This window comes from Crinia signifera, chromosome 2 (genome assembly GCF_055691185.1).
Source record: "Crinia signifera chromosome 2, ASM5569118v1, whole genome shotgun sequence".
Taxonomy (NCBI): Eukaryota; Metazoa; Chordata; class Amphibia; order Anura; family Myobatrachidae; genus Crinia; species Crinia signifera.
The window spans coordinates 285,789,499-285,814,997 of record NC_139218.1 but is presented as its reverse complement, the minus strand read 5'-3'; the positions used below and the strand labels follow the sequence as shown (position 1 = coordinate 285,814,997).

General features: G+C 42.3%; 1 protein-coding gene across 4 annotated transcripts in view; it reads right to left on the bottom strand.

Annotated features, from left to right (window-relative positions):
* Window positions 1-25,499, bottom strand: part of DZIP1 (DAZ interacting zinc finger protein 1) — a 63,836-nt gene that overhangs the window by 10,715 nt on the left and 27,622 nt on the right. For 2 of the 4 annotated variants that reach the window (XM_083168786.1, XM_083168789.1), the window contains 7 exons: window positions 24,551-24,607; window positions 22,651-22,698; window positions 19,394-19,536; window positions 8,068-8,230; window positions 7,461-7,602; window positions 5,073-5,126; window positions 484-707 (listed from right to left, as the gene is read on the bottom strand). In XM_083168786.1, the coding sequence (XP_083024912.1) occupies window positions 484-707; window positions 5,073-5,126; window positions 7,461-7,602; window positions 8,068-8,230; window positions 19,394-19,536; window positions 22,651-22,698; window positions 24,551-24,607 (831 nt within the window). The remainder of the gene's footprint in view (window positions 1-483; window positions 708-5,072; window positions 5,127-7,460; window positions 7,603-8,067; window positions 8,231-19,393; window positions 19,537-22,650; window positions 22,699-24,550; window positions 24,608-25,499) is intronic. The other 2 variants (XM_083168788.1, XM_083168787.1) reach the window with 2 other exon arrangements.

Below are 25,499 nucleotides of genomic sequence, written 5' to 3'. Positions count from 1 at the left end.
CTGCAGGGAGATCCTGCAAGACCACTTGCTTATTCGGCTAGACAACTAAAGCTTTGGATAAAGTTCATCTTTAAGTAGGATAATGATTCCAAGCACGAGGCCAAAGCAACACTGGCATGGTTGAACAAGAAAAAAGGTACATGTTCTAGAGTTGCCAAATCAAAGTCCAGATCTCAGTACAGCTGAAAATCTGTGACACTGTTTGTAAACCACAGTAAACGAGCATCATCCAACCAACCTTAAAACAACATGAAGCAAATCTGCAAGTAACTATGGGGAAAAAAAATCACTCCCAGACTATGTGTAAACCTAGTAGAATCTTACCAACAGTCTGTTTTCTTACTTAGAGGGTTGCATACCTTTGCAAGTCAATGCGCTCTCTTTATAAAATAGTTGATGGTTCAATGATGACATGGGCTATCACAGAGAATGTAAGGTACGGCCAAATACTGCTTTCATGTACAGTACATGCATAATCTTTACCTCGTGCTGGTTTGGCGGGAGCTTGCATTGCAGTATAGCGCTTTTGCCTTGATGGCACCTTAATCTCTTCCAGTAAAGTTCCATCAGAGTCGCTTTCATCGGTCGCAAAGCCAATACAGCTTTTACCACTGACTGCAAATGGTTTTACAGAATCAGTGCATCTGTTTGACTGCAAAGGCACATCTGACACTTCAGACTCATCGTCAGAACTAAAAGGGGATGTCCTGAAAATAAATAAGATGGGTAAATGCATATAAAAATTAGATAAAGTAAATGAAAACACTATTATTAAATGTAAATGCATCATTAGCAGTCAAAGATTTTACTTATGACCTGCAGAACAGCAGAGCCCCCCCCCCCCCCCCATTTCCCAATAAAATCTGCCACCTAAATGTCAGTGGATTCAGTGACTTCCTATTCGTCAACTACACACACTATTGCAGGGCTGGGCAATTGCGGCCCTCCAGATGTTGATGAACTACACATCCCAACATGCCTTGCATCAGATTCAGCATGGCCACATAGCAAAACTAATGCAAAGCATCCTGGGATGTGTAGTTCATCAACATCTGGAGGGCCGCAATTGCCCAGCCCTGCACTATAGGCAGCTCCAATAGGAGGTAATTTCCCCCTCTGGGACTGCCGGACTATGCTGAGATTAGCATAGAGTGTACATACAGTAGTAAGCCACTCCCTGTTTTATGGACACCCCATTCTTCTTTGGGTTGCAACCAATACAGTTCATAGAAGCCGGTGTTTTGTGCATGAAAAAACAGGCTTTAGTTCACAATTCAATTTCAGTCTGTTTTCAGGTGAAGACAGCATCTGAGTGAAACAGCATTTATCAGGGATTTGGGGTTTAATTTACTAGGATGGGATGTTGCCCATAGCACGGAATCAGATTCCATCTATTATCTTTTAGAAGGTGAGAAATAAATAAGTATAATCTGATTGGTTGCTATGGCAACATCCCATTTTCAATAGAACTCCCCTTTTAGTAAATTTACACCTTTGTTTTGCCTGCCTCCAGGCAGGTGAAAACAAATCCCAGATAATGCTTTTGGGGAAAATTCAACAACCCCCAGAGAAGAAATTACCAATGGTTAGTTATCTTAGCTAATGACTATCCCCCATACTCTAATTCTTCATATGAATTGTTTTATGCATTGTGATGAGGTCATTTGTTATTTTAAAGTTGTATTGAGTGCATGCAAATACAATTATCCAGTACACATGGTTTCCTTTCGGTTACATCCGCCGTCTGTGATCTTTTCGGTTTGTCTGCTGGCTTTGAAAACTCCACAGAGTTTATTCAGATGGCTGCCGTCATAGAACGGTAATAGTGCCTCAGGGCTTCATTATTCTCTTTATTGCAGTCAAATGATTTAGAACCAATTTATTTTCATTATTTTTAGCCATTGTATTTTATTACTTACCATGTGTGGTCCAATTAAATTTTATAGTTATATTATCAGAAAACCGCAGGTCTGGTGCAGAAAGAGAAACACTCATATGCCCTCACTTGCTAAACTATTACATTACATAAGACTGACAGGATACTTATTTATAGATACAAATGTAGCCATGCTCATAGTTGCCTCACCAAACGGCATGTGTGACTCCCCTGGTGATTGGCACGATCCCGTCATTCCGCATGTGTGTATAATTCACTCCTGCGGCTCATAGGAATGCATTGACCGGTGATTTCGCAGCTTGGCAATTTTGTGCTAATTTGGCGCATCAAACGAGCAGCCGAAGCGCTGCAACAAAGAGCGCAGCTACATCTGTTTATACAAGTCTTGGCTTACTAAGAAATCGTATAAAAGGGGCGTACGAATCAGCACAATGGCCATCAACATTGCAGGTTTTATTCATACCCCATTGAGGTGTGCAGGAAACTTGCCACATACTGCCTACCATAATTGTCTGATGTGTATGCTCAGGGGAACATTGCATTACACTGAATTTCTTCCATGTTAATTCATAAAAAATATTCAAATGAAGCATTCTGAACAATGGTTTTCCACCTATTTGGTATCTGTTCACTCTATGGGCAGTTTTCAATGACAATACTCGGCATGTGCAGCGAATCCTGTTTAGGATTCGCTGCACAGTCGCCGTGTTTCGGAGGGCTGGAGCCTTCGCTGCCAGCCCTCGCTGTCACCGTGTTCAATCCCGCAGGGGCTCGCTGCCCCTGACGGCGATTCTTAACCCCTGCTGTGGACACCGCAGGGAGCCGGCGGCAGGCAGGGAGATGGAAGCCTACTGCCTGCGCCGGACACTGTGGAGCAGAAGCAGGGTTCCCGGGGACATAGGCAGCAGAAGCTTCCCCCAGGGAGAGATAGCAGGGGACGCGGGTAGGGAGCTGCTCCCGATCGTGCATATGTAATGATCAGGAGCAGTGAATATCTGAATATCTAATGAGCGGCTCTCGGCCCCCTGCTGGCTGTTATTAAATTAAATATATATGCATGTGCTATAAGCACATGATTAAAAATAGCATGCCCCTTCACATAATAAAATTCCTGATTTTTTTTACACCAAATAAAAAAAAAACTTTATTTTAAAAGTTCACATTCCAGTTCACCATAAAAAGATGGCGTTTGCTACATGGTGACACACAGCGATAATCACTAAGAAAGCAATTCGCCATCTGATCATTGAATACACTCACGGTGAATCACATTGAAAAACCCATTGAAAAACCACAGCGAATTGTCAGTCATTCACTGTTCACCGTTGGCGAATATTACACAGGGTGAAACACTTTTTCAGTAAAAAAAGATTCACCTTGGAGTATGAAAATAGCACACATTCGCCGTAGAACATGGCGAATCAGCCTCATTGAATAATGCCCTATGTCATGACAACAGGGTGCATTTGATAAGATAGATATACCAGCCATATATCATTGGTGCCATAGTGCTCTGTTATACGCACAACAAGAGTTATATGCTATATACATAAATACATTCCGTACTAGATAGCTATATGGACAAAAGTGTTTGGACGTTGGACCACTACACCAGGGACTGAAATGACATTGTGTTCAATTACATGCATTTTCATATCTAGATGATCCCCTTTTGCAGCTAAAACAGCTTACACTCTTTCTTAGAAGGCGTTCCACAAGATTTCGGAGTGTTTCTGTGGAAATCTGTGCCCATTCATTCAGTAGAGCATTTATGTGGTCAGGCACTGATGTTGGAAGAGAAGGTCCTGGCTCGCAATCTTTGTTCCAGTTCATCCCAGTTTAACCTCAATGGAGTTGAGGACAGGGCTCTGTCTGGGCCAGTTACGTTCTTCAACACTAAACTCATCAAACTATTTCTTTATAGTCCTTGCTTTGTGCACTGGGGTACAGTCATGTTGGAAACGGGCCTTGTCCAAACTGTTGCAACAAAGTTGGAAGCATAGCAATGTTCAAAATGTCTGGTATGCTGAAGCATTAAGACTGCCCTTCACTCTAGATAAGGGGGCCTAGCCCAAACCCTGAAACACAGTCCCACACCATAATCCCTCCTCCACCAAACTACACAAATGGCATAACGCAGTCAGACAGGTAACCTTCTCCCAGCATCCCCCAAACCCAGACTCAACAAAGAAGTGGGATTCATCACCCCACAGAACATGTTTTCACTGCTCCACAGTTCAGTATTGGTGTGCTTTACACCACTCCATCTGACGCTTGGCACTGGACTTGGTGATGGGAGGCTGGCATGCATCTGCTTGGCCATGGAAACCCATTCCATTAATCTCCCGTTGCATCATTTTTGTGCTTACATTAACACCAGTGGAAATTACAAACTCTTTAGGTAAGGAATCAGCATTGGTGACTTTTACACACCACGCGCATCAGAAGTCATTGACTCCACTACATGGTCTTCCTCTTCATGTCTGAGTTGTTTTTGTTGTAAACACTTCCTCTTTCTAATAATATCAATTATCACACAGTTGACCATGGAATATCCAGCAGGGATGATATTTCATAAACGGTCTTATTGTAAAGGTGGCATCCTATCACAGTACCACGATTGAGGTCACTGAGATCTTCAAAAACACCCATTTGTTGGGTCACAAATGTTTGCATGGCTAGGTGATTGATACACCTGTGGCAATGGGTCGGATTGAAATGCCTAAATTCCATAGTAAACAGTTGTGGCAAATACTTTTGTCCATATAGTGTATAATATACACATACATATATGTACATATATTATACGGGATTCAGTATGTAATCCCGGCGGTCGGAATCCCGGCATTCAGAATCCCGAACGCCGAAATACCGACGGGGGGGGGGACGACGTGGAGCGCCCCCCTTGTGGGCTCGCTGTGCTCGCCATGCAGCGGGCCCGGTGCCTCGCTACACGCTTGGCACGCTAATTTATTCTCCCTCTATGAGTGTCGTGGACACGGAGGGAGAAAGTTTCGGGATTTCTGCGGTCGGATTCCAGCGTCGGGATTCTGAACGCCGGGATTCCGACCACCGGGAAATTGACTGCATCCCATTATACGTATATACCGTATGTGTATAAACACACACATACTATGCATAATAAAGGATAAAATACAGTGAACATGTTTCTTACGTATTGTTTGATGGATTTGTCACATGAGCTTCGTTTGAGTAAGGCAACTTAGCTCTATAAATGAAAGGAAGAGAAAACAAACAAACAACTGATCATCCGCACGCACATTACCAATCAATTATAGTAAATAAGTCCAAGATATTTTAACACTACACATATGAAGCACACGCCAAGTTTATTCAGCCAGGTCAAATTTCAACAAAAGGAATATGTCAGTGGGCAGGGTTACTGTGGAGGCACTCCATCTGTAACTTCTATAATAAAATACACTCAATATTAAACCAGTGATTAGAATATACTGCAAAGTATATAAATGGATTAACCTACATTATATTGGGAATTTGATAGTCCCAATACTGATCTTCTGTCAATTAAATAAAAAAGGCATTTTGCCACGATCTTTTTTATCAAGAAGTTAATTGGTTTATGTATTAAACAATAAAAACTGTGAAGAACTGGCCCATAGCCACCAATCAGCTTCGATGTAGCAACAGTTACCATCCTGACATCTCCATCGGTGTTGACAACTCGACAATCTACCCTACAGTTGCTTAGGGGTCATCCTCGACTCCGAACTGTCCTTTTTTTCCCCCACTTCAATCTGTCTCCAAATCATGTTACATGCATCTAAAAAATATATCCAAAATACAACCCTATCTCACACAAGACACTACTAAATCTCTTATCCATGCATTCATTATATCCCGCATTGAATATTGCAATAGTCTCCTAACTGGTCTTCCCAAGAACAGACTCTCACCACTACAATCCATTTTAAATGCTGCTGCTAGGCTGATCTTCCTTGCAAGATGCTTATTGTCTGCCGATCCGCTCTGCCAGTCCTTTCATTGGTTACCGTATTCAATATAAAACACTTCTACTAGCATATAAAGCTATTAACCACACTGCACCAGCATATATCTCCTTACTTATCACAAACTATCTCCCATCTCGACTACTCCGCTCTGCACAAGATCTGCGTCCCTCTTCTGCACGGATCACTAGCTCCCATTCACTATTACAGGACTTTGATCTGGCTGCTCCCATCCTATGGAATGCCCTTCCACGCACAATAAGACTCTCCGCTAGCCTCCAAGGCACTTATGTATTATATAGCTTCCCTTCTGGACTTGTAACTTGGTGGGACTGCTATGTTATTACTGATGTCTGTCCTTGTGTTTCCCTCCTATATCCCTATAGATTGTAAGCTTGCAGCAGGGCCCTCTAAACTCCAAGTCTGTCTGTTGTTACTAAGTTTGTTTTATCACTGTCTACTATTGTAAATCACAACGGAATCTGCTGTACTTTCTAAGAAACTGTAAATAAAGAAATAAATAATAATAACAACTCTATAAAATGATAGGTTGCTATGGGCAACTTCTCCACTGGTTCGCTTCTCAACTCTTTTCACTAGTTGATACATAAATGCCTTGTAGGTCTATGTACTATGGCCTTGCAGAGAGATAAAGTAGATGGAGAAAAAGAAACAACTAAACAACTCCTAACTGCAATGGTACAGGCTGTTTGAAAAATGACAGTTCAGATGGACATACACCTACAGGTTTATCTTCAGATCTGGCTGGTTGGAACAAAAACATGGTTATGGATGAGAGCACATGACAGTTGACCATTTGCTTGGAAATGCTGGAAAACTGACAAGCTGTCATTCAGACAATACCAGGATATTGTTCCAACCAGCCAGATCTGAAGATAAATCTGCAGGAGTATGGCCACCTTTAGAGATGGTTAGGCTGCACCTTATCCGTCCACTGTATCTCTACCCACAGCTTCTTACATATTGAGGCAGATCACTGCCCCACCATGTATGAAGGCGCCGCTATTCGCTAAATGACAGGGTCACTATATTCATATGAGCACGGCTATCTAAAAAGACAGCAAGCCGTTATGGAGGGTGATTTATGAACAGTCAGCATCGCTGACCATTGCACCTCCTACAGCTATTGACTTTGACAGGGTGGCGATACCCTATTCCCACAGCAGGGACAGTGCTATCCCTTTTGCCGGTTTTGGGCTGCGCATGAGATCTTGCATGAGTAGTGAGACCTTGAGCATGCCCAGAAGAGCTGGCAGGGCAGGCCGAGACACCACATCATTGATGCGCTGTCTACTCAAGGGGAAGTCACCGGGAGGGAGGGGAGTTTTCGCTACCCCACTTCGGAGGACAAGATGTTAATCGGTTAAAATCTGTTTTTTCCTGCATCACCTTGGTAATGAGGAGAAGCAGGAAGTGTTATAGCGGCACGATTAGCGCGGCTATAATACATCTGCCCCATTGTTTCTTATATAGACCATTTCCTTTATAAAGCAAGAACTTTGCACAAATCAGCAGTATTGAATTGCATAATTCTGTAAAAACAGAGGCCTTACTTTGGTGTTGAACCAGCTACAGGAATTGGATATCTTGGTTCAGCTTGTACTTTTTCTTGAGAAGATTTTAATGTTGAGGTTCTGAACATTGTCTTTCTATGTAATGAGACCGAGCTTGTGCTTCCTAATGTGCAAGGTTTACCTGTGGGAAACAGAAGTAAATAACATCTAACAAATAGCTAGAGCAAGAGTTAATAAAACATATTACTTTGAAAAGCTCCTCACGAATACAAATAAAATCAGGTGAGATATAGGGGTAGATTTAACAAGGAGTGATATTTTTGTTATCAGTAATTACAAATGATAATTGGTGCTACAGCCAATCAGCTCCTGTCATTTTTCAAACACATGACAGGAGGGGATTGACTGGAGCAATTTCTATAAAGGATGCGATGTATGTTATAGAGCTAGCCTATCGTGCTAGCTTTGCACAAACAAAGTAAAATGAAAAGCTTTATTTTTCTTTAGATAAATAGGTGTAATAAAAGTAATGTAATTAAAAGGCAACACGCAATATTAAATGCAAGATTGATAAATACATTAGCATCCAAGACACTAGGTAAAATAAAAGTGTACATTACAGGTAATGACACTTAGTACATCTTACCCTCATTTGCAGCTGTGCGTTCCTCTACCTTTAGATTCACTTGTCTTAAAAGATTTTCCCTAATTTGTCGAAGATTGGACAAGGATTTCTCCTTCTCTTTCCTGGCGGATTGCAGTGCAGCCATAGCTTTATTGCAGTGATCAGTGGAGATCCCACGCACACCCTGGCAAATTACAGAAGTTCATTTTGGTTGTTGCATTGTGCGATAATGTTCTGCAGATTTTACTTTGGATTTTTTGGGGGTACAAAACTGAACTTCTTGTCTAATCCTATGCGTGCTACATGTGCAGGATTATAGGTCTGTACTGTTGTTTTCTATTAACTATATTGAGGGGCAGATTTATTAAGCTTGGCGAAGAGATAAACTGGAGATAAAGCGGAGAAAAGGTAAAAGGAGATAAAGCACCAGCCAATCAGCTGTGTTTGAAAAAGACAGTTGGGAGTTGATTGGCTGGTGCTTTATCTCCTTTTACCTTTTCTCCGCTTTTTCTCCAGTTTATCTCTTCGCCAAGCTTAATAAATCTGCCCCTCAGTCTTTTACAAATAAATGAAAAAATTAATTGTTATGATTGTCGATTGGTTGCTAGGAGACACAAATCTACAGTGCAGCGATGAAGTATAGGAGACCACAAATAAGAGCTTATTATTTCTGAACATTTTGAAAGAAAATCATTATGCTTAGTATAATACAACAGAAGAGCATGCAGACAAATCTGGAGAATGTTTATAGAACTGGAAAGATGAGTATACAGTGAGTGGACATATGTAATTTGGATGTTGCAAAGAAAAGCGTGGGGTTGTATGACGGTGAGTAGCATAGGATATGGGAAGAAGGTGAGTGAGTAGTGTAGGATATGGGAAGAAGGTGAACAGTGTAGCATACGGTAAGAAGGGGAGTAGTGTAAAATATAGGAAAAAGGGGAGTAGTGTAGGTTATGGGAAGAAGGGGAGTAGTGTATGATATGGGAAGAAGGGGAGTAGTGTAGGATATGGGAAGAATAAGAGTAGCGTAAGCTATGGGAAGAAGGGGAGTAGTGTAGGACAGTGGTTCTCAACCTTGGTCCTTAAGTATTTTTTAGATCACCTGAGAATATTTAAACTAGTGATAGTTGGTGATGCAGAGCGCAGGGTGGCCTGGAAAACCTGAAATTTATGGGCACATGAGGACCGGGATTGGGAACCACTGGAGCAGGATATGTGAAGAAGGTGAGTATTGTAAGATATGGGAAGAAGGTGAGTAGTACAGGATATGGGAAAATAGTGAATGGTGCAGGATATGGGAAAAAGGGGAGTAGTACAGGATATGGGAAAATAGTGAATGGTGCAGGATATGGGAAGAAGGTGAGTAGTACAGGATATGGGAAAATAGTGAGTGGTGCAGGATATGGGGAAAAGGTGAGTGGTGCAGGATATGGGAAGAAGGCGAGTGGTGCAGGATATGGGAAGAAGGTGAGTGGTGCAGGATACGGGAAGAAGGTGAGTGGTGCAGCATATGGGAAGAGTGTGAATGGTGTTTTCTCTTTCTCAGAAGTCAAGTAACAGGAACAAAAAAATACTTTCCAGGAAAGAAAAAAGTATGTAATTTTTGAATATATGCCACCTTGAACTTCAATGTTGACTGAATTCAGGGGAATTAAGCTGGGTACACACTAAGCAACATATTGAATGATATATCGTTCTAAAGCATACTGGAACAATATATCGGGCCCGATTCAGACCTGCACACAAGGCTCACTTCACAGCTCTGTCGATTATCGCACGGACGCACATGGTACGCTAACTCAGCATTTGCAAACAAGGGGGAATCCATTAGCTGGTGAGTGATTCCAAATACATTTCTCCCTGTGTACACAGCTGTGAATGCTTTCTAAGCCGTGCACATGAGCAGGATTTTACTTATGTGGGGGCAGCCTTTACCTGCCCGCTGCACTCAGAACGCTCACAGCCCAGCGAGCAGGTCTGAATTGGGCCCATTGTCAACATCATATAGTTAATGATTATGCAATCTGAAGGGTCATCTCATCTCATGTTCTGTACATCAGATGGGGTTGACCCCACGGGCGACAGCAGACCGTTAAATGTTGCATGTACACTCAAGGGGGCGGGACCACGGCAGCGCGGGAGTGAGGAGGTAGCAGGTGAGCTCCCTGGAGAAAATCCTGCATGTAATATGAGCCTGGACCTGCCTGTTTGATTGCTGCCCACCGGGAGAACCACAAGTTTAGTCCCTTATCTCCCCTCCCTCTGTCCTCTTGCTGGGGGCTGCAGTTACGAGGAGATCCTGTGGCGGTGGAGAGCGAGTGAGGCTGAGACGCCGGCAGTGAGGGCGCAGGTGGTGACGCGGTGCAATTGCGTGGCGCCTGCCGGGTGACGAGGCGGACAGACGCCAGCGCGGCTGATACGGGGGTGAAGCCCGAGCTGCTGACAAGAGCCTGAGGCGCCAGCCGGGTGAAGAGGCGGCTGGACGCCAGTGCCACGGATACGGGGGAGAAGCTCGAGGTACCGACGCGAGTCTGAGGCGCCTGCCGGGTGAAGAGACGGCTGGACGCCGAAGACAAGGCTGCGGGGGTGAGCCCAGAAACGCCCTGAGAGTGCATAGTCACAGGAGAGGAGAGTGCTAGAAGCGGCGCACGCCAGCGTTGCAGGCCGGGTGAAGAGACGGCCTGCCGCCTGTGCAAACGCTGAGGAGGAGAGCCCAGCATACTCCAGCAGATCCAGCAGTGGGGTGATCCATGGTCGCAGACCGGGTGAAGAGACGGCCTGTGCTGGATTGAGGTCAGCTCAGCATTCCTGACAATTATCCACAAGGTGTCTCCTGAAGGCTCCAATAGACCAGGTGAGCCTGTGATCCCCGGGAGAACCCCGACGGTGAATAAGGTGAGATCTGCCTAAACTGGATATAACTGACTGTATGAAACTAAGGATCTCCAGGTCAAATACAGACTTGTCCCTCTGATGTGACTTTTTGTTGATTAAAGATAGTGGCTAATTCATAAATTGCCCTCTGAACGGCCTTGGTAGAAAAGGAAAACTGTTGGCTCCGAAATTCCTTTTTTTTTCTTTTTTTAGCAGTCAGTAAGAAATAGTAGGAACTGCTGATAAACTCAGATTCAATCTGTGGATCTGACTACTCTCAATAAAAGCCGCCCTTCTCGCCCCTTGATAAGTGAAAGTTCACTCCCCGGCCTGAGAGAGTCCTGGACACTGTTAAAAAAAAAAATCAAAAATTAAAAAAACTAAAAAACATCCCATGAGTAAAATGGGTAAGACAGGCAACGCAGCAGCCGCAGCCAGGCTGGAAAAATTCTCCCGTTCCCAAACCACCACTAGGGCACAAACCCCGACTAGTACTCCTGTTACAACTCCAGTAAAATGCAGTGAACACCAAGATCCTCCTGATATCACACTGCAGCAGGTACTGGAGGCAATTAGAGGAAGCGAGCAGAGATTAACAGATAAAATAACGGACATACAGACAGATGTGACCTGCCTAAGACAAGATCTAAAGGTGGTGCAAGGTCAAATCAGCGAAGCTGAAGACCGTATCTCTAAACTCGAGGACAGTAATAAAGTTCTGGTAACAAAAGTGGATGGCATCTCCGCCCAAGTACGAGATATGAAAAACAAAATATCAGTTATATAGTTATATGTTAAGTGTGTGTATGTGTCCAGTGCTGAAAAGAAAATATAGGAGGAGGAAAATAAAAAAAAAAGCGCAAATATGGTGAAAATACTTGCATGGAATATTAGAGGTGCAAATGACAAGATAAAGAGATCTCTGATCATGAATCAGGTAAAACAATACAATCCTGATATCACATGCCTGGTAGAAACCCATTTAGTGGGCAATAAATTAAAATCACTTAAAAAAACGTGGGTTGGCCAGACTTTTCATGCCCCCTTCTCCACAGGGTCAAGGGGTGTATCGATTCTGATTAAGAGATCTCTTCCCTTTGTCATGAACAGAGTCAAAATTGATGTATTGGGTCGCTATATATTTTTGGAATGTGTGGTTCACTCTTTACAATTGTATTTGCTAGCAGTGTATGTCCCCCCCCCCCCGTTTTCTTATGACGTAATGTCCGAAGCAGTGGACTTCATTTCCGTCTCCCCGGACCTACCGGTGATCTGCATTGGAGATTTGAACAACATTATGGATATACACCTGGATAGGTGGAGCAGATCATCGGTGGGGACGGGTAGAGGGAATGGAGGCTTCGATTCATATATACAAAATTTAGGCTGGGTAGAAGCATGGAGAGAAAAACATCCAGGAGATAAGCAGTTCTCATGCTTCTCCGCTTCATATCACTCTTTTTCAAGGATCGACCTGGCACTGGTCTCTAGAAGATTAATGACCAGAGTTAAAACTGTTGAATATTTAACAAGAGGGATATCAGATCATTCTCCAATAATGTTAGACTTGAACGACGATAAAGAAGTGGGCACTGTATTTTGGAGATTTGACACCAGGTGGCTGGAGAAAATAGATATTTTGGATGGATTGAAGGAGAAATGGCTTGAGTTCTGGGAAATAAACAAGGGCTCAGCTCCCTTATATGTGGTATGGGATGCCTTTAAGGCATATTTAAGAGGGTTACTAAAGAAAGAAATCAGCGGTGTAAAAAGGAAAGGTAGGAATAAACTAACTGAATTAGAAAAAAAATGTAGAGAGCTGGAGATAGTGTATTTGGGTAATACCACAGAAGATAATAAAAATGCATGGTTAATAGCTCAGGGGGAGTGGTTAGATGGGCTAAAGGAAGAAAACGTTAGAAGGCTACGATATAACTCATTTACAACTTATATTAGCTCGGATAGATCTGGGAGGTTTTTGGCGTATCTCGCGCAGGCCGATAGCCCCTTAACAACAATCACGAGAATAGTGGACGCCTCGGGGAAAATGGTCGATGAAGGGGGGGATATATTAAATGTCTTCAGAGATTATTTTGCAAAAACTTATGAATCTAGCCCACTTCATAACCCAGTAGATACTGTTAACTTTATTAAGAATATAAATCTCCCTACGATATCTGCCGAGGGCAAAGAGGATTTGGATGCCCTAATAACACTACAGGAGATTAAAGAGGCAATTAACTCCCTGCCAAATGGCAAAGCTCCTAGTCTGGACGGTATACCTGGGGAGATTTATAAGAAATATGCTGAGGTATTGGCCCCAATGCTATTGGATACACTAAATTACAGCTTTAAAGAAGATAAGCTCCCGGCGTCTATGCAGGAGGCAAAGATAGTAGTGATCTTAAAAGAAGGTAAAAACCCCATGTTAGTGGAATCCTACCGCCCAATATCACTAATTTCGGTTGAAGCTAAAATTTTGGCCAAGGTCCTGGCAACAAGACTGAACCGTCACATTGCAGAAATCGTGCATAGTGATCAGACGGGCTTTATGCCAGGAAAATCAACTTCCCTGAATTTGCGTAAACTCTTTGTACATCTGCAGATTCCCAGAGAACAGGATCCGTGCCCAGTGGTGGTGTCGCTCGATGCAGTCAAAGCTTTTGACACGGTCGAGTGGCATTACCTCTGGGCGGTCATGAGGGCATTTGGGCTGGGTCCAGGCTTTATTAAATGGGTGCAGCTAATGTACACGGATCCTAAAGCCAGGATGGCAATCAATGGGAGTATTTCTCAGCCCTTTCCCCTGTATAGAGGAACTAGACAGGGGTGTCCCCTGTCCCCCAGCCTTTTTGCGCTGGCGATAGAGCCTTTGGCTTGCTTCTTGCGTAACCATCCTGAGCTGGTAGGGTTCGGCACAAGAGACAGCTCTGAGGTGGTGTCCTTGTATGCCGATGACCTATTAATATTTTTGGCTGACGGAGCCAAGGCAATACCAGTGGCCCTGGAAGAAATTGAGAACTTTGGTGACCACTCTGGATTCAGGGTGAATTGGGGGAAATCTTGTGTTCTCCCGATAAACCCTGGGACCATAGAAAAATTGCCCCCTAACTTACCCCTCAAATATGTCAACACCTTTAAATACCTGGGAGTTTGGATAGCACGGGATCCAAGAGAATTTGCGGGGCTAAACCTGGAACCTTTGATGGCACACCTGGCTGTAAAATTAAAACAATGGGCTAGACTACCACTGACAACGGTAGGAAGAGTAAATCTCTTGAAGATGTCAATACTACCCAAGTTCCTTTATATAATGCAGCATTCTCCCTGTTATATAGGGGATGCATTTTTTAGGAAAGTAAACAGTTTGTTCTCTTCTTTTGTATGGAACAACTCGCGTCCAAGAATAAAGCTCCAAACCTTAATGAGGAAGAGGGAGGAAGGGGGAATGTCCCTTCCAGACCTTAAAATGTATTATTTATCAGGGCAAATAAGAGCTTTAGCTGGGTGGAGGACTGGAGATGAGGAAAACAGTAGGATAATGAAAATGATTAAATCAGAGAGAAAGGAAAATACTCCTCTGCAAAAATTAATAAAGGGACAAACGAGCAAACAGGACCCTCCTGCGGTTACGCAGGCGGTGAGAGTCTGGAAAGAAGCAAATAAAATCTTGAAATTTAAAAAAATGGAGGTAGATCACCCTTTAAATGATTTCAGTAGGCTAGCCGGGTTAAAAGCACTCCAGGTCGATAAGGGGTGGGGACCATATAGTATTACAACGGTTAGTCAATTATTTGTGAATAAAGATTTAAAGCCCTTTACTCAGCTTCAGGAAGAATATAATGTCCCCTCAACACATTTTTTTAGATACATCCAACTGAGAAGGGCCCTGTATATACAATTTAGAGGCAACCCCCCGGAATTTGGGATATCCCCAGTTAAAAAATTAATGGCAGGTAATAGTGACTGTAAAATTGCTAAAATCTATAGTCAGCTTATGCAGGAGAAGAATGAAGGTAGCCTTCAACAATTGAGGGAAAAATGGGAGGAAGATATTGGTCCTATGGAGGATACAGAATGGGATAGTGCATTGTCAGCAGTCTATCAGTGTACAAATTCAATTAGGGTACATCAAGTCCAATTGTATATACTACATAGAGTGTATTTAACTGCGGTGAAGTTGGTGAAATTCGGGGGAAGAACCTCGGACAATTGCCCAAAATGTAATAACGCTGTTGGGACATTCTATCATTTGATATGGGAATGCTGCACAGTACAGGGGTTTTGGGATAGAGTAAAAAATACCCTGGTGAACTTGGGGATAAACGAGAACAGTCTCACGCCTGGATGTTGTTTGATAAACATAAATACTGCTAGTATACCAAAATGGGAGGATAGGGTGTTCGTCATGAATTCCTGTGCAATAGCCAAAGTCATAATAGCCAGAACATGGATGGCAAAGGAAGCTCCGGAGTATGAGAAATGGAAGGCATTGATGGATTATACGGTATCACATGAGAAGCACCTTTACAATAATAGAAACACAATAAATAAATTTTATAAAATATGGCACAGATGGTTGATGAAGTGATCTATTAATATGATCCATATCTGAACACTGAGTGGAGAGAAAGGGTAAGGGATTTGTCACTTTTTTTTCCTCTTTTTCTTTATAATCAGGAATAGGCACTAGGGAAGTGGGGGTGGGGGGGGGGTGGGGGGGGATGTGAGAAAAGAATAGGGAGGGCGGTTTTGAGGTTGGGAAATAGGTTCAGGATTAGGGAGTGTGGGGAATGGGTAGGGAGGGTAGGGTAGGGTGGGTAATAGGGAGGGGGGTAAGTTAGGGATTAAAGGGGGTATGCGGAGTAATGATTAGTAGGGCACTGGGATTGAGGGTGGGAATGGAGGGGGATGAAACCGAGAAGTAATCATCTATAGAATATAAGAGGAAGATATAAATGCACTTTTGAATGATAAAAGAAAAGAATGATCACTTTCGTTATTAAGTAGTATCAAGTCTGTATAATCCAAAGTGAAAGCGAAGGGGTAGATGGAGGAGAAGGGAAGGGAAAAGAATAAGGAAAAAAGGAAAGGGGAGAAAAAGGAGAGAAGGCTTCCGAACATGTTCTATAAAGTTATCGAAAATGGTCATGCTACAGGAGAAGGAATAAATAATGGCTATTAGACAAAGGAAAAAAAAAAAAAGAAATAGGGGTATAATGAGATCAGTACTGGACGTGTAGTGTTGTGTGCGTGCCTGATTTTATTGCGAAGCGTAGGATACAGAAATAATGTATGGATAAGAATTGAAATTCTGGGGAGCGGATACAGTAGACTATAGCTGTTGAAAATACGGTTAATATCCATTGTTATTTTTTGTTATGTGGCATATGGCAATTTCTGTATCAAATGTATGCGTAAATGTATGAATTGTATGTTTGTATTGTAAGTAAATGTGTATCTCTTTTGCAAAATTTAATAAAAAAATAAAGAAGTTAAAATGTTGCATGTACTGATACAAAGCTCCAACATATGATATATTGTGCAGGGTGTATGGTGGTGCAATATATTGGCACATTGCATCTGTTCATTGCTGGGTGCAATGTGTAGTGCAGTGGTTCCCAAACTGTGTGCCCTGGCACCCTGGGGTGCCTCGGGACCCTTGCAGGGGTGCCCCAGGTTGGCGGATCATAAACTATGTGGAAGAACAGAAGTGAATCCTGTCCCTCCTCACATAATTAGACCTAAGGATGACATATAAACATAATTTTCTTAGTTTATTATTTTTTTCTAATTCAGAAACTCAATCCTAGGGGTGCCGTGAAAAAATTCTGATATTCCAGGGTGCCGTGATTCAAAAAAGGGGGAACCACTGGTGTAGTGTGTTTTTTGTCTCACACATTGATTTTCACAATCTCAGTTATTTGTTTTATCCTTATTAGGATTAGACATTTTTAATTCTGTCTACGTAAATGCTTTTATATTTTTTGTGTTGTTCAGTGGCATGTTGATTTTTTTTGTATGTTTAGCTTCACTTTTGGACATTTCATTTTGGCTATATTCCTACACAAATCTTTATATAAAATATAGTTCCTGACAACTCTTGCTTTATAACAAAAAATATATTAGTCTGCTTCTCGGAGCGATAACAATATTTGATAAACTAATTAGCGGTTTCAAAAAAACAAAAAGACAAAAACAGAACCTTTTGTAAACGAACAAGACAGTTTAATACAAACTCATGTTACGTAAGTCATGCAGCTAATTTTATTACAGTTTAGTAAATATACAAATTACCTACAAAAGTCTCATTCTTATGTTTTACAGGGTAAGTGAGTTGTGGGACTAAACCACTTATCTTTTTGTGCTTTTATTTTTAAATTCATATACAGTATGTATATTAGTATATTTGTAGTACCCGGGCGCCCACTAAGCAATTTGCTTAGTGGGCTATTGTGCTTAAGGAAATCGCATCGCATGACCCGTGTTAGTGCCATACGATGCGTGCGATGCGATCTTACTAAGTAATTTATTCACTGCTCTTTTGCCGCGGGCTTATCACATGCCATTGTACCTCATGCAAAATCACATGTGATTGCATGCATTTTTTTAGGGTGCGATGGCATTAACTGTACTACAATTTTTAGCCACCCCCGTCCTCCCGACATTTTCATACCCCCACTATCCATGTTGGCGTGGAGTTGATCTTATATAGCACGAAGTGTGGAGTAGCGAGCCCCCTGAGGGGATGCCGATTACTTTACATGTTTTCCGCATCCCCTCGCGGGGCTCGCCGCACTATATAAAATCAACTTCACGCCGACGTGGATAGTGCGGGAATGAAAAGGTCAGGAGGACGCGTTCCGCCGCTGCTTGCCACGCTTCGGGGTTGCGTGGATAATGTGTATGTGTGTGTGTGTGGGGGGGTGTTTAGGAACACATTCATACAATACATCTGACACAGTAATGAGGACATGTTAATGGTAGACTGTAAATTTACTTAGTAATGATTAATGAATGAAATACAATAATTAATTACATATATAAACAATAATCAAGATAAGTAACAATAATAATGATAATGAAAGAAGAAAGAACCTTTTACAGTACAGTACACTGGTCATCTCCTCTGCCCACCAGTATATGAACCGGACCAGGGTCACGAAGGGTAACCGGCATCCTGGGAACCAATGGGCCACTCGAAGACTGACATGAGTTTATGTGGCAGCGCCACATGCTTTCCTTCATAGACAGCCGCATTGGATGGCCGTTCACGCAATTCTGCGTGACGGGCATCAACTGGTGTCGCTGAAAAAACACCACAGCATCCTCCTCAGAATTAGGCTCGGTGAACATGGTCAGTTGTTCACCTGCCACGCCTGTCACCTCTGTCACACTCTGAGCACTCACTGAAGCAGCCATCACTGTCAGCTAATCACCTCAGAATGATTCTGACAGTGACCGGGAACACTTACGCAAGTTCTGACTGACTACGCTATTTCCGTAGCTTAAGCTTATTCTGAAAGTCTGAAAGCATAGCTACGGTAACTGACAAACGTCCATCCATACTCCATCCATATAAACTACTGAGATCGCATCGCATGGCACTAAAACGGGACATGCGATGCGATTTCCTTGCACAAGCGTACGGATGTTAATTGGGCACCCGGGTACTACATAAGTACCGTATATTATATATGTATATAATGTGGAAAGTGGCATCATAGTATGGGCTATGGCAGAGGTTCCCAATCTCTTTCAAATCACGGCACCCTAGAGTATCAAAATGTTCCCACGGCACCCCTAGACCAAAATAAAATTATATAAAATTAAGTCGATTTTGTTCATATGGGATTCTTAGGTTCAGTTATGTGGTAAAGGGCATGATTTGCTTCTGTTTGTACACATTTTATGATTGGCAGCCACAAAGCACTGGTTTTGCCCATAAATAATTGTTCATAAATAATTTAAATTGGTAATGGACCACCAACCCGTGGCACCCCTGCAAGGGTACTGAGGCACCCCAGGGAGCCGCAGCACACAGTTTGGGAACCACTGGGCTATGGGATTAGTTTTTTCGCCTTATGGACCCCATTGGAAAAATTGGAGGGTTTGGGTCACCCATTATCTTTCTGGTACATGGCACCAAAGAGACTAGGGGTGAAATTTCATAGGGTGAGAGATTCGGAAACTGAGAGATTTGGTAAGAATTTTTTTTTAAAGCGGCAATCATTTACACAAACTGGTTTTGCAGTGTAAATTATTGCTGCTTTAAAAAAAAAAAATGGAGATTTCTTACCAAGTTTCTAACTTTATGAATCTCTCATCCTATTAAATTTCACCCTATATATGGCTTTGATCAAACCGACTATGTATAAAAACCATTCTGCTCATCTTTAAAATTATAAACATCACTTCTTTAATTACATGCGAACACAAAATAGAAAAAGAGGAAAATGCACAAATTTACCGGTTTAACTCCCAAGGTCTCCATCTTGTCCATCAATTCCTGTTCCCAGACTTTCCGAAGTTCTTTGAATAATGAGGGATCTTTTCTCAACGCGTTTATTGCATGGTGTCTACTGGTGCTCACTGCTTCCTCAATGTCCGTATCTGGAATTAGATGTGAGCACTGACGATAACTCTTTATTCGTTTATACTGCACACTTTTATGAGAAAATCCAGGTTTCACACGAACATATTATACCTACAAAACTAATTTTATTTTTAGCCTACCAAAAATATAATTTTTATAAATTTATTTTTATCTGTACAAGGGTTTTATTTACTTTGCAATACTCTCACGTGATCTGGATTACCTACAGGAAGAGTCAGTCATGTAGATTTAGAAAAAAAGAGACAGCAGGAGAAGTTCAGAAATATCACCCAATTTACACTACTATATTTAATCCTGAAATAGTGTACAATAAAATATTGTATGCGGAACAGGCATTTAGCAGAATCGTTATTTTGTACAATTTTCTAAGTGGTAAAAAGAGGGAGAGCAAAGACTTCAGTTACACTTGGAGTTGACACTGTCTACACTCAAAATGTGCTAAATTAGACTCATTATCAAATCCTTTACTGCTCCGTTATTACTGCAGGAAAGGAAATGTAAAATGGCAAACCTGGTGCCGACTTGTGAGATGTGATCTAGCCTAAGGCTAAAACATAAATACATAGAACTTGATTTGCCGTGCATTGCGGATCAATGTTTGCATGTGGCCCCTTACACTGAAACATGGTTGGCTCGGCTGCAAGTTGTACACCTTGCCAAGAATTTGAACTTAAACTGAATTCATCCTCAAAGTCTCTTTATCACAGCAAACTATTGGAGAGCACAAAATAGTTTAAAGATGGAAGACAGGAAGTGCTGGTATTTCAGATGTTGCTAGAGGAAAGCAGCATACAGGAACGTAAAAACGTATACAAACAATTGTTATGGTGTGAAGTTGCTTGCTTAATTATAAAAGTGCATATACATTTCATGTTTTTTTTCAATTCCGCTTCATTAGCAAGAACAGGCTTCTCTAAAATGTTAGGAAAATATGTCATTTTAATGGGACATTAATCCATGTGGTACTGGTGCTATCAAATGGGTTTCATCTAAAGAAATTGAAAAACACTGCAGAAAGGCGTCAGAAAGGAGCATGCTCAAAATATATATATATATGTGAATCTTTGCGTCTCACTCTGCTTCAACAATTTTGTAGAAAGACTGTGGGCTACACAATATAAGGGGCACAGTGGTAAGCTGCATACATTTATGTCCATCTTGGTCAACAGTATTAGTAACAGCAATCATTTTAAATGCATGACAGACAACAGAGCTTCCAAAGTCCCAGGCTTCTCTTTTGGGACGGTTAAGGTTGCATCCACTAAAGATGCCTGGACGAGAGTCACACTGATCAGGGGATAGGTCTACTCTCCCAGTTTTTCATCATGTATTCCTGTCTTTACTCTCATTGGGGGATGTTGTTCCAATTCCAGACAGACCAGAGATTTGAGATTTACCCCAATTACTATATACTACAGAAATCAGACAGATTCTTTCAACCCGTTCTGAATTTAAAGTCTTTGAACACCCACGGCATGGCAGAGATGGGTCTCTAGGGTTTGTCCTTCATGGAGCATGGAGAACAGCAAGATCATTTTGTCAATGGACATTGTTGATTCCTATTTTCATATCCCAAAAGGGACATCAAAGTCTTCTTTTTGCTATAGTCCTTCGATAGAACTACCTAATCTTTTGATCAATATTATTGAAAAAAATGTAATATGTAGTAAATATCTCATTGAAAGATTGTCTTTTTTCATAATTTTTTTATAATGAACCACACCTAAGAGGTCATTTGGATTAACCAGCAAAAGTTGCGAATTTCGGCGCTTTGCGGGTCATCTAAACACCGCCCGCAAGAATGCCCACCCTCCCCTGGCACGCCAATTTCCCAAAAAGCATGCAAGTGGATATTTAACATAAACCTCCATTTGCAGCCTTGCATGCAGGGGTGAAATCATTCAATGGGCGCCAACCATCAAATGATTTTGCCAGCGGTCGCAGATCTAAGTCAGCCTCTTTTGACCTTAAATCTGTGGTGCCCTTGTGCAGGAAGAGGGCGGGCAGCTGATATCCGCTGATGTAAGCTGCCCACCTCCAGCACCTGCGTCATGGCCGCATTAGCATGGGAACACTCAATGTTTTTTATGGGGACGCCCATGAAACGCTGGGCGTTCCCATGGGTGCTACCCCTCGCTGCCACCCCATGCCCCCCGTCTGCACTGCTGTGTGTGAGCGGCCGGCAAAAAAAAAAAAAATTGCCGCGCCCGCTCGCACAAAGAGTCTGCACATGCCCATAAATGTTTATGCGCAGTCTCAAAACATCGCCCCCCTGTGCGGGGGAGCATATGAATTAGAATGACCTCCCGAATCTGAAATTGTAAATGATCATAATACAAATGATGAAAATACTATTTTGTAAAAATTCACTTTGAAGAACCTACACAGTATAAGGTAAGTACACACTAGACAAAATGTTATTATGATATGCAACGACCAGTCACAATGACATTTGTGTGTATATATCGTCCAGTGTGTACACACTATAACATTAATGATGTGCGCTCCTGCAGGTCGATACAGATGTCCTCTATCGTCTGTACATGCAGCTCAATCTGAGGATACGGTCAATGACAGCTATGTTCCTAGATGTGGCCAATGGCTATATAGTTTGTGAAATCGCTTAGCGTACACCTAATAGCGTTTGTCTGGGAGTTCCCAGGAAATCATGAGCGATAAACTATCGTTTGCAAAGTTATCTAGTGTGTCCCCAGCTACACACACAGATGTTTAAAATGTTTCCAATTTGCTATAACACAGAAAATGCTGATCTCTATATAGGAATGGTTACATTTTGAAGTTTCAAAGTCACAAAGTTCTATGTAGCAGTGCAATGGCTTCTGGGACAATTGCTGGCTGTACTAAATAATTCTTCAGCGTTAATAGCTCATAACTATGGCCTCAGAAAAGAATTGAGCTGTAAACTCTATGAATGCACTGCCATCTATAGGCCACATATACTAGTACTTCTTGTCATTTGCTAAAGGTGCTTCTCAAATGCTATCAATAACTAAGAGGGAAAGGACTGCCAGCAGCCAGCATGCATAAGAGAAAATATATCACAACACAATCACTGCAAAGTAAGACATGCTTTCATACAAATAGGTTACCTTTGTCTTCTTCAAGCTCCTGAATAGGCTGCAATATATGTGTCTGTTCTGACATGAAGTACAGGGGAACAGATAGCCAGATAACATCATTTAAAAATGAAATAGCAAAACTTGTAGGGTGATACATAGAAGAACTGTTACATTATGGGAGGAAATAAAAAGTCACTAAACTTGTTAAACCTAGTGATAATTAATTACACTAGTGGTTTGCAGCTGCAATGCAGAAACAATCTTTTTTTCAGCCACTCACACAATAACTATGTTGCAACCATTTACAAAAAAATGTGTAAATAAATAAAGTTTTTAGTCATCTATAGTAGGAGTGGCTAAACTGCTCTTCAAGAAACCATAATGCTGGATACACATTAGGTAAAGAATTGGAAGACATATTGTTCCAACAATGTTTGGAACGATATTTAGTTTATATCACAAAATGTGGACGTTCAATTGTGTGTGCATGTGTGTCGTCCTCTCATCTGATGTGTAGCACGTCAGATGGGATGACACGAAAATGTACAGTACCAGTATATGGCACAGTTGTCTAATAGATTGTGCAGTGCGTACAGCCACAGGATATATCAGTACATTAGCTGTGCCGCCCACTAAAAAAAAAAAAAATCCGGTACTTGTGTACTAGCACGGCGCCCATCGCATCGCAGACCATATCGCAAGCGATGCGATATCGGCCGATGTTCTACAATGGCATACAATTTTAAAATTGTATGCCATTGTATATGGCAGGCCTGGCCAACCTATGGCTCTTCAGATGTTGTGAAACTACACATTCCAGCATGCTTTGCCACAGTTTTAGCATTCCATAAGAGCAAATCTGTGGCAGTGCATTCTGGGACATGTAGTTTCACAACATCTGGAGAGCCACAGGTTGGCCAGGCCTGGTATATGGCATACAATGCGATGGGATGCGATTATAAATTGTATAAGCACCCTAATGGGTGGTTACAATGCTTAAATGCACCCCCACGCCACCCCCCAAGTATAAACGTGAACCCGAAGCGTGGCGAGCGCAGCGAGCCCGTGAGGGGCGGCGGTACGCGTTCTACGACCTTTTCATACCCCCACTATCCACGTCGGCATGGAGTTGATTTTATAAAGTGTGGTGAGCGCAGCGAGCCACCGAGCCCGAAGCGTGGCCAGCGCAGCGGATACCTTCACAGGTATATGAGTCCCCTCGTGGGCTTCACAGGTATCCGCTGCGCTCGCCACGCTTCGGGCTCGGTGCGCTCGCCACACTTTATAAGATCAACTCCACGCCGACGTGAATAGTGGGGGTATGAAAAGGTCGTAGGACACGTACCACCGCCCCTCGTGGGCTCGCTGCGCTCGCCACGCTTCGGGTTCACGTTTATACTTGGGGGGTGGCGTGGGGGTGCATTTAAGCATTGTAAGCACCCATTAGGGTGCTTATACAATTTAATATCGTATATGGGTCAAAATCGCATCGCATGCCATCGGATGTATGGCATGCGATGCGATAAAAAAATCGGGTGACTAATTATCGTGGCCGCCGTGCTAGTACACAAGTACCAAAAATCCCTTACATTTCAGGGTTTTTTAAGTTACCTGGGTATGTGCAGAATGTGTCAGTTATGCTCAGCATAACACTAAAAATTATATGGCCAAACCACCGACAATTGACGGAATGCCCAACTTTATATACTGTATAAAGTTTTTTTTTTATAACTGTATGAAACTATTTTTGACAAAAATGTACCCACAATTGTTTTTTTTTTTAATGATCAAATTCTTCTCTTCTGTATGATTTTATTTTCAAAAGTGCATATTTCTTTCATCATTTAATAATACAATTACAATTTTGGAAATATTTTAGAAAAAATATTTGTCAGTGAAGTATTTATTTGTGAAACAAGGTAAGACTTACCTCTTGATGTACTAAGTTTTGTTTCAACATGTTGTATCTTAGGAATAGGTGCCGGCACTACAGACAAATAAACATATTTTGAAGCTTGTTATTTTGGTTAAGTTCTATTTACACACTTGGAATTAAATCTATTATATATACCAATCACAGAAAACATGCTAAACTTGTCTCAGGTCAGGGACATCACCTGAGGTGATGGGATAGCGACAGTAGCCATATCACAAAATGGATGTAGATCCCCTCTCTTTTGAAGGAGTGCCAAGGCCTCAGTCTTAATGGCCTCTTTAAGGAGCTGTGGCAGCCAGCCTGTGTGATTTCATGGGTCACTCCGCCAGATGATGATACAACAAGTAATCTGATGCTGCATTCTGGGATGCAGAACTGGATCACAGATGCATGAAGGAAGAGTCTACTTGGGGACCGGGAATGGTCGCTTACACGTGGAGCTCCAATCTCCCATACTCGGAGCTCCACCATCTCCGGCCCTCCGGAGCAGCGTGGCGGAGGAGGCGAGCGGAGGGAAATGGACCTCAGCCCACAGAGGGCCTTACTATGGTCCCTGGCCTCACTGACAGCCTCTGGACCCATCCATACTGGCCATGGTGTGCTGTGGGGAAGATGGCCTGTTAAGCCCTTTCACTGCTGCCCTGTTAGTATCAAAGTCAAGATGACAACGCTGATGGCTGCCTAGGATCTGTGTCACCCAGCTTAAAATATGTACCCCGTGTCTCCCCTGTAGTGTTCCATATCTGTACTGGTTTTTTTTTTTTTTTTTTTTTACTGTTTACCTAGCTGGCTGTTGCATCCACTTAGTGGCACCGCTAAGTGGCTGTCTGGGTGCTGTGCAGCTCACCAAATATATGTTCCCCATGTCTGTGTCCCTCATCAGGATCCACATATCTGTACGTGTGATATATATCTGTACTGTCACTGTTTACTTGTTCCTATG